General features: G+C 42.8%; 2 protein-coding genes across 3 annotated transcripts in view; one reads left to right on the top strand and one right to left on the bottom strand.

Moving 5' to 3' along the window:
* Nucleotides 1-523: 523 nt before the first annotated feature.
* On the bottom strand, nt 524-7,834 carry fam83d (family with sequence similarity 83 member D). 2 transcript variants are annotated; one of them, XM_029683720.2, is made up of 4 exons: nt 5,762-7,834; nt 3,164-3,331; nt 2,920-3,044; nt 524-2,710 (listed from the first exon to the last, which is right to left on the bottom strand). In XM_029683720.2, the coding sequence occupies exons 1-4, from the start codon at nt 6,242-6,244 to the stop codon at nt 1,699-1,701; spliced, it is 1,788 nt and encodes a 595-aa protein (XP_029539580.1). In that variant the 5' UTR covers nt 6,245-7,834; the 3' UTR covers nt 524-1,698. The 2 variants fall into 2 exon arrangements, with proteins under 2 accessions (XP_029539580.1, XP_064858000.1); XM_065001928.1 differs by lacking the exon at nt 5,762-7,834 and adding an exon at nt 4,849-5,749.
* LOC115143370 (zinc fingers and homeoboxes protein 3-like) overlaps nt 7,804-8,895 on the top strand; it is a 21,420-nt gene continuing 20,328 nt past the window's right edge. Inside the window, exon 1 of the mRNA XM_029683719.2 lies at nt 7,804-8,072. The gene's annotated coding sequence lies outside the window, so the exon portion shown is untranslated. The remainder of the gene's footprint in view (nt 8,073-8,895) is intronic.

Raw genomic sequence — 8,895 nt, 5'->3', positions numbered from 1 at the left:
GGCTTGATCATCGAAGGACCTTTGTGCCCAGATGAGAGAAAAACAACATGTTCTTGCCAAACCCAGATGACGCTATGAACTATTGCAGTATAGTACAAGGCCTTACATATGTCATAGGAGATAACCGACACATACCGGAAATACATTAGTCTAATGCGTATATTGTTATTGTATTACTGCATTTGTGCTGCCGCTCAACTTCCCTTGACATATTCTCTGAAAATATTGGCTAGATGAACGTCTACCACATGTAAAGCCAAGGCTACAGAGTGAAGAGAGATGATTTCCCTTGCAAAGTGGCCCACAAATACCCAGATGTTAAACTGAGACTCAAAAAATGATTGCCCTCAACATTATCATTCATATATAAAAAATAGATCTCCATAGTGATCACGACTCATAATACAATGATCAGCATGTTTAAGCATTGGGCTTCAGGACACACTGTCACTGGTTCCAAGTACTCATTGTGAGGTTAGAGAGTGTACATGTAATAACAAAAAAAAGTGATAGATGAAAAAGATATGTAAAATACTCCTTTATTTTAAGTGTCAGCAATAAAGTACATACATTGATATCATAACACGTAACTGCTTTCTCAGTACTCAGATTTAGTTTGTTCGATTCTGGGTAAACTTTTAACATTGCTATACTAGAGACATGATAGATCAGAAGTATGGTATCTGAGAGATGATAGAGACTGGTTTTTACATCAGAAGTGAATGGTTATCTGTAGGAGTTAGATGGCTTTGTGAATGTGTAGGGGAGACGGGTGGAGAGCTTAGAACCTAATGTCACGGAGGGAAAGAGGGTGATGTATAATTATGTCAGGATATGTTATTTTTAGCCATCGGGGATCCTCTGGGTGGAGAAGAGACACCGTCTGGTATCAATAACCATGACAGCATTGGAGTTGGGGAGGAGTGAGCACTTTGGGGTAGAGGTCAGGTTAGATGAAGTGAGGAAGAACAGATATCACTAAAGTTCTGTCTAGCAACAGAGATGCATTGGCTGTTCAGTTGCAAAGGAGACTCAGCCTAGGAGAAAGGGTTAAATATCCGTGCTTGTGTGAAGAGAGTTTTGGTCTGAATTACAGCTGTAACGACTCTTTGGGAAGAATTAAACTTGGTTAAGCTTCTCTAGTGTCCGTGAGTTATTTACTCAAAATTGGAACCTAACAAGTTAAACTGAATGTTAGAATTCTGTATAATAAAATGTTAAAATGTTCATCAAATATCAATTTCTGAATTGCAATTACAGTATTTCTCAAATAAATCTTTGGACAATCTTATTGTTTCAATATATATTTTTTTAAATCATCAAAACCATATATAGATTGTGTCTTACTGCACAATGTCTACACTTAAAAACATTACATTTTGTAGCAAAAAAAGTCAAGGCAAATTACAGTATATCCATCGCCTGTCTACTGCCATTTGACGTCAGTTTCTAAAGTAGAAATGTTCAAACAGGGGTCAAAGAAAAGGAACAGATTCACAATAAAAATAGGAAGAAGGCTACATCACAACACAGACACAGTGACACATACTTTCAAATTCTAAACTCTAAGGAAGACTAATTCTCAAATGTCATATTGCTCTTTAAACCCATTTGTTTCAAGTAGTGTATACCTACGAAACACAGAGCGGTTTCTACAACACCCTCCACCTTCAAGCCCCTGCAGCCCTGTAAGTCCTGTTAGTGTAAACATCTAGCCCTTGGCCATGTGCCCATGCCCACACTGTCCATAAGCAGGCCAGGGTTATGCCCCTGCCTCTGTCTCCGCTCTTTCTGGGCATTGCATGCTCTGTGCAGCCCGGGCCCCAGGGCCATGTTGGTGAGGTCCACCAGCTCACGGCGGTGGGACAGCATGGTCACCATGTGCTCCAGCTTGGAGCGGATGGTGGAGTAGTGATACTGACGCTCTTTGGTCAGCTTGCGGAAGCACTCCCTCAGGTTCCCATCAGGGGGTGCAGTACAGTGACGGACTGCAGGGCGACGGTCCACCCCATGGGGGGCGAGGTGCTGCCTGGGGGTGGTAGAGACAGAATCTGAGGAGGCGGCAGCTTCACTCTGAATGTTGTTTGTCTGAGTCGTGGTGCTGGTAATGGGAGTAAATGTAGCCTTGTTGGGGGAGAGGTGCTTAGTGTACTGAGTCAGATCAGTCTGCACTCCAAGGTCCACCGCAGGGCAGCTGGTCTGGGTGGAGACATGACAGCAGGTAGGGATGGAGGGTGTGACCTGCACATCCACTGCTGATGTGGCAGTGGTAGGGTCACCTGTGGGCAGGCACTGGGCGGCACTTCCAGCCAGGACCTCCTGCATGTGTCTCTGCTCCATCCAGTCTTCCCCTATGGTGGAGGAGGCCGACACCGGGCTGCTCTTCCCAGTCATTTCTCTGGAGGGCGGCACTGCCACAGCCTGGGCCCGGCTGGGTGTGCTCGTCAGACAGACAGTTTTCCCCAACACTTCCAGACACACAGGCTTGACTGGGGGCCTCTCTTTGCCCGGCTGAGGGGATGAGGTGACGGGGTGTTTGATGAGAAGGTGGTCGTAGATGCCACTGTTTCGGGCACTGGCTGGGCCCCTGGTAATAACAGGCATGGACTGAGCGTACAGAATCCGGAACTCCTCATCAAAGTGCTCAGTGATCTGGCCAGACAACTCGATCATGTTGCTGCTGTTTAGTTTCCCATCAGTCCAATTGAACCTAAGAATGTAAGCAAAGGGCTTTACAGTTCTATACCCCATATCAGTCAAATAAGGATGGCAAAGTCACTCACAGCAGCTAGGTTCATACAAGTTGAAAGTATTGAGTGTTTTATAGGCTTTTTGCTCAGGGGTCTTGTAAAAAAACTGGGACATTTTTCAATGCTATACTGCATATAATTATATGGTAGTAAAGCAAGAAGTCTTTACCTGTAGGAGCCTGTAGTCACTCTGTTCCCATCAATCAACATGAACCGTTCATGAACCTTCCCAGTAATCTTGGCCCCTGACCTCATGAAGTATGTACCACCAGTTATGGTCCGCACTCGCATTTGCTTTGTTGAGGAATGAAACAAAAACAGTATGAAATACAAGCCAGTCACAGGTCACTTATTAAATACTGAATTATCATGCTTCTAAATCAGTAATAAAATACAGTCAAAACAACATATACCTTAAGATCGTCCAGGCGCACATTGATGTTGTTGCACATTTTGAGGAATGCCGGCACACAGGACCAGTCCAGCAGGATGTAGACTGGAACTCTGCGCTGTGTGCACGCCTCCTGGAGATCCTTAAAGATGTCCAGGTCTGTCAGAGAGTCTGTCACTATGGCGATCACCTGTAATGGTAAATCAAATCATTCGTTAGTCAAAGCACCATTGATATAGACCCAGTTTACAATTTAAGAGGCTGCTCTTCTGTCTTACTATTTGTGAGGCGGGGTCACTCTAAATGGGCTCTTATGCATGCTTGTGCCCACAAACCAGGTCTTAATCAAACATTAAGAAGGAGAAAACACTAAGCGGCGCCTCTATTGGCCACACTCTCTCTGTCGTGTATCTAGATGAGCCTCACTGCAGTCAACTGTGGTCTGCTGCCATGGCAATCATCTTTAATGCTTGGACTGCAAACAAATGTGTTTCTATGACATGGACAATCTGGACAATCAACAATAACTCAATAGTTTACAGATCAAGGGCCATTTGGGGCATTTCCTAAATTGTTATTCTGAAACTGATGCTGATCAACTATAAGGCCTGAAGCAGAGAGAGTAATTAAATTCACTGTAATTACAAAGATGTAACTCAACTCTGATTTCTCCCACTTAGCTGTAAACCTACCTACAGCTCACCTGCACACAGAGGCAGATGACACACAAGGCTAAGCATTAAGAAAAGTGCACACCAACACTATTACATGTGAAAAGCATGTTCAGACACATTCATTAATGTACTATTACTGTAGGCGCTCCTCTGAACCAGACTTGGAGTTGAAGCTTTTCATCAATCTCGCCATTCTGGAACGCTAACTCATCAGGATGGTAAGGAAACTGCATTAAACTGACAGTTCCAAACACGTCCAGAAATGTGTTGAGTTTGAACATGTGACTAACAAGTGTCTTTCTTTCCTCTGACCTTTCAAGTATCTAGCACTCCTCACATTGGGTGATATAGTTTTCAAAAAGACTATCTGTGAATTATAAGAAAATGCAACAGTACTTTAAATTTGACTATTGAGAAGAGCATCACAGTATAAAGGTTCATCCAGACCCCAGAAAGATGTAGTGTATTCGGAAAGTATTCAGACTGCTTACCCTTTTCCACATTTTGTTACATTACAGCCTTATTCTAAAATGTATTAAATATTTTCCCCCTCAATCTACAGACAATACCCCATAATGACAAAGTGAAAAGACGGCCAGTCTTCCTAGAGCTGGCCCCCCGGCCAAACTGAGCAATCGGGGGAGAAGGGCCTTGGTCAGGGAGGTGACCAAGAACCCGATGGTCACGCTAACAGAACCCTAGAGGTCCTCTGTTGAGATGGGAGAACCATATCTGTAGCACTCCATCAATCAGTCCTTTATGGTAGAGTGGCCAGATTGAAGTCACTCCTCAGTAAATAGCATATTTACAACCCACTTGGAGTTAGCCAAAAGGCACCTAAAGGACTCTCAGACCATGAGAAACAAGATTTTCTGGCCTGAACTATTTGGCCTGAATGCCAAGCGTCACATCTGGAAGAAACCTGCCACCATCCCTATGGTGCATCACGCTGTGGGGATGTTTTTTAGCGGCAGGGACTGGGAGACTAGTCAGGACGGAGGAAAAGTTGAACGGAGCAAAATACAGACAGTACCTTGATGAAAACCTGCTCCAGAGTGCTCAGGACCTCAATGACCCTAAGCACACAGCCAAGACAACGCAGGAGTGGCTTCGGGACAAGTCTCTGAATGTCCTTGAGTGGCCCAAACTTGAACCTGATAAAACATCTCTGGAGAGACCTGAAAATAGCTGTGCAGCAACACCGCCCCATCCAACCTGACAGAGCTTGAGAGGATCTGCAGAGAAGAATGGGAGAAACTCCCCAAATACAGGTGTGCCAAGCCTCATACCCAACAAGACTCGATGCTGTAATCGCTGCAAAGGTGCTTCAACAAAGTACTGAGTAAAGGGTCTGAATACTTATGTAAATGTAATTTTTTAATACTTTTCCAAAAATGTATAAAAACCATTTTTTTGCTCTGTCATTATGGGGTATTGAGTGCAGATTGATTGGGGGGACGACGAGGACGACAATGTAATCGATTTTAGAATAAGGCCGTAATGTAAGAAAATGTGTAAAAAGTTGACGTCCAAATGCACTGTATATAGGCCTAGAATACCAGTCAGTTAGTGAGTGAGTGGATGCTTTGGTCACGTTTGAGTAAACAGACACACCCAGGGTCAGGAGCCGATTGACTTGTCTGACTCAAATCAAACAATCAATACGTGACTGGTATCGTTTGAATTTGACATCTGAGGTGTACAAAATTTAGTAAAATAGCAAAATGGTTCTTTCCATAGGATATAGGCCTAGTCCTGAAACAATCTGTATAAATAAGGCCATCATTGTAAATAAGAATTTGTTCTTACCTGACTTGCCTAATTAAATAAAGGTTACATTTTAAAAAATGCACACATTAAACACTGTAGTCTACAGAGCCGACTAAGCTCAACAATTGAGTTGATGTTACTGTGGTCACCGTTTTAGTGTTTTGTTAATGCATTACCTCCTTGGCACTTTGAATCATTCTTCTCGCAGCTTCCTTGCAACTATAGATGCATTCTCCATAACTGGGTTGGAAGTGGGCGACAGCACGAGTGACTCCTCGGTAAGAGCCCGATGTAAAGGCGGGCCAGCCGATTTCCAACAGCGGTGGCTCCACGTCCGAGATCTCGGGGAAGTAAGTGACCGAGGAGCAATCCATGGAGCTGCTTACCGACTGTTCAAAAATCACGTCCTCTGCGTGGAGGGACACACCGCGTGGAACCACCGCAGCACGGCCAATGCGTCTGATCTCGTCATCCGAGAGAAAGTTCGGTATTCTCTCTTTTCTTAGAAATCCCAAAAACGAATCAACTCCACTTGAAATAAGTTCCTCTAACGCCAGTCGGTGCCTTTCGTTGTATAACTCCTTTACATTCAAATCATTTTCCTGTCTTCTTGACGGCCACCTTACAGGTGAATCTTCCAAACATTGCGATAGAGCCATAACGTTAAGTGAACTATTTAGAATAGACAGTAACCATTCAATTCAGTGTCCCTCGTGATATAATGTAGCCTAGCCAGAAGAAGCAAATTTGTATTTCGCAATTTACTCAGTTCCAGCCCATCCGTAGTCAGTATTGGCTACTCGAAAGTTAGGAACCAGAATCGTGCAGACAAGCCTGCGCTATACACCTGTCACTCCGCTATAAGCGCTCGCTCATTGGCCAGCAGTTTGAATTTGGAGGCAAACAAACCCTATCCAGTATCCACTCTCAAGTCACGACCTCAAATGCCGGGACTAGCCTACTGTAGAACGACTGTACATTTTGACACTACGAAAAATCACGGAAGGAGTAGGCTATATCATATGATTATAAAACTAAGCACAAGCCTAATTATCTGACTGGCGACATTTATGTCCCTAATATTTAAAAAGGAGACCACTTAATCATTAATCATGTGTGTTATCAAGTTATGTTAGTTGTGGTATCATGGTATAGATCATGAATGTGTAGTTTATGCCTAATAATTCAAACGTTTAAACAGTGTAGTTGGCAATAAAAATTAATAATTAACCTTGCCACATATTGGAACATTCTGTATTTACCACAAGTCTATAACCAAGGAGTAAGACCATGTACATTTTTACAGACACGATGAAGGTTCACGGTAGGCCTTTGGGTATAGGCCTGGTCTGAAGTAAGCTATATCATATGATTATAAAATAGCACGTCTAATTGGCTGATTTATCATGACATTGATTCCTAATATTTAAAAATAATACCAGCCCAGCATGATTTAAAGTGATTGATAAGGTCTATGTATTCCTGAATTGAATTCAAAAGATTAAACATGTTGTTGGCAATCAAAATAATAATTATCATCTGGCAATGCACATGATGGAGTCAATGTCCCCATATTGCCACTTATGGTGCCTTATTTTTACGCACACGTACTGTATAACCAACCAAGGAGTAAGAGCCTAGTCTTTGGTATACCTTATTTGTTTAATGGACCAGGGAAGCTAGCTAGCTATGACCTCAGATGGATTGTCCCTCGATGAATCTTGAGTCAGTAAAGCTGGAGAATGTAAATAGAAATAGGATATGGCGCGTCGGTGCGACATATTTGTGGCATGAGCTATCCACCCCTTTACGCGCACTATTCATTACGCTGAGCAGGCCTTTTTGATATTCAGGGACAATCTCACTCTCAACGTTCCTGTGGTTCGACAGACGAGGCGCCTTAACACACGTTAAATTGGCAAAACAGAGTTACCTCATTATTATGTAGCCTATTCATTAGGCTAGACTGCTTTCATTATGTGGCAGGTAAGACCTTTTCTGATAGGAAAGGACGTCAAAATTATTAAGCCACATCTTTGGCAAATTCTCAAATACACTTCAGTTTTCAACAGGCAGACATCAAAATTATGACCGACCGTGGTTCGTGTCCAACACTTTCACTTCGTTAGAGCGTAATCTCTCTATACATTCACCGTCCAACCCCCGCCCTCCTCCAAAATTTAGATGAAAGGGTTTAGGATGTTGGGTGACGCTCTGAATCACGTGTTCATAGGAAATACACTCCGTATAATTTTTGGCTACCTCGTCCTGCCGCCGACCACAGTTGTTTTCTGTCCATACAGTGTGCGAGGAGAGGTAATGTACCTTGCTGTGGTCACTGTCGGATGGGTTCACGCCAGTTTATCGGGTTCAACTGAGGAGAGGACCCACCCCCCTCCTCTCAAAGCGCAACGAACGGAGCTAATCTAATATTAATAATTTCTATATTCATGTCGTATTCCATTTTACCCCGGTCCAACTATCAAGGTAAGGACACCTTTCCTTGTAGCCTACAATAGAATAGCTCTAATGATTTTTGTATAATCACAGATAGTTTACTCCAATTCTGGCTATTGAATTGTATCTGGTGCTGTAGTCTAGGCAGTATATATGAAGTCGCCAATATATAAAATGGCGACAGTAGGTGGGGGGTGCCGAGTTAGGATTTTTGGGAATATGTTTTATTCTAACGTTACAGTATGAGTTGAAGATAGTCGCAAATAGCCCAAACACCGAGCCAATGTTTGCCAACAGGCTACTGGAGTGAAAGGGTTAACTCGACTTTTTGTTACAGTTTCAAGAATGTAGTCTACTCAACGTTGTACTTGCCCTGTCGCACGCTACAATGTGACGTTTCTGATTAATTTATTGCACAACGCTGAATATTTCCCCAGCTTTTTGAGCGAGTCAGTGCTGACTATTTCAGTATCCAAGTTCTAAGGACTTTTTATATAACGAATACATAATCTTATTGGATGTGATGTCGGGTAGTCTAATTTAGACGACCAAAGACGTCCGGCTGGATTTACTAGCCAAAATGTCTTCCTTTTTAAATCTATGAATTTTAAAGCGACGTTAATCCTTCCTTTCAATTAATCAGTTCAGTAGGCTAATGTATGATGTTTAATTGCAGACATTGTTGTTTTAGCCTATGTATTGAACAATCTTGTTTTCCCACCTGTTACTGCCTTGCGTTGATGCTTAGAGCTCGACAATCAACTGCATTTTGGGAGCTGTCATCATGTTTTCGTCTGTCTTTTTTAATGTGTCAAACTGTCAGAATATTGCACACTGTAAACTTTTCCTCACG

Source organism: Oncorhynchus nerka, linkage group LG15 (genome assembly GCF_034236695.1).
Source record: "Oncorhynchus nerka isolate Pitt River linkage group LG15, Oner_Uvic_2.0, whole genome shotgun sequence".
Taxonomy (NCBI): Eukaryota; Metazoa; Chordata; class Actinopteri; order Salmoniformes; family Salmonidae; genus Oncorhynchus; species Oncorhynchus nerka.
The sequence above is the reverse complement of the archived record's forward strand: the minus strand, read 5'-3'. Positions and strand labels throughout refer to the sequence as shown.

Bases quoted from the DNA above. Each gene is read 5' to 3' on its own strand.
- fam83d (XM_029683720.2), bottom strand. From the start codon at position 6,244: ATGGCTCTATCGCAATGTTTGGAAGATTCACCTGTAAGGTGGCCGTCA. The intron at 3,332-5,761 runs GTAATGCATTAA...TTACCATTACAG, and splicing joins TGATTCAAAGTGCCAAGGAG to GTGATCGCCATAGTGACAGA. The intron at 3,045-3,163 runs GTATATGTTGTT...TCCTCAACAAAG, and splicing joins TGCGCCTGGACGATCTTAAG to CAAATGCGAGTGCGGACCAT.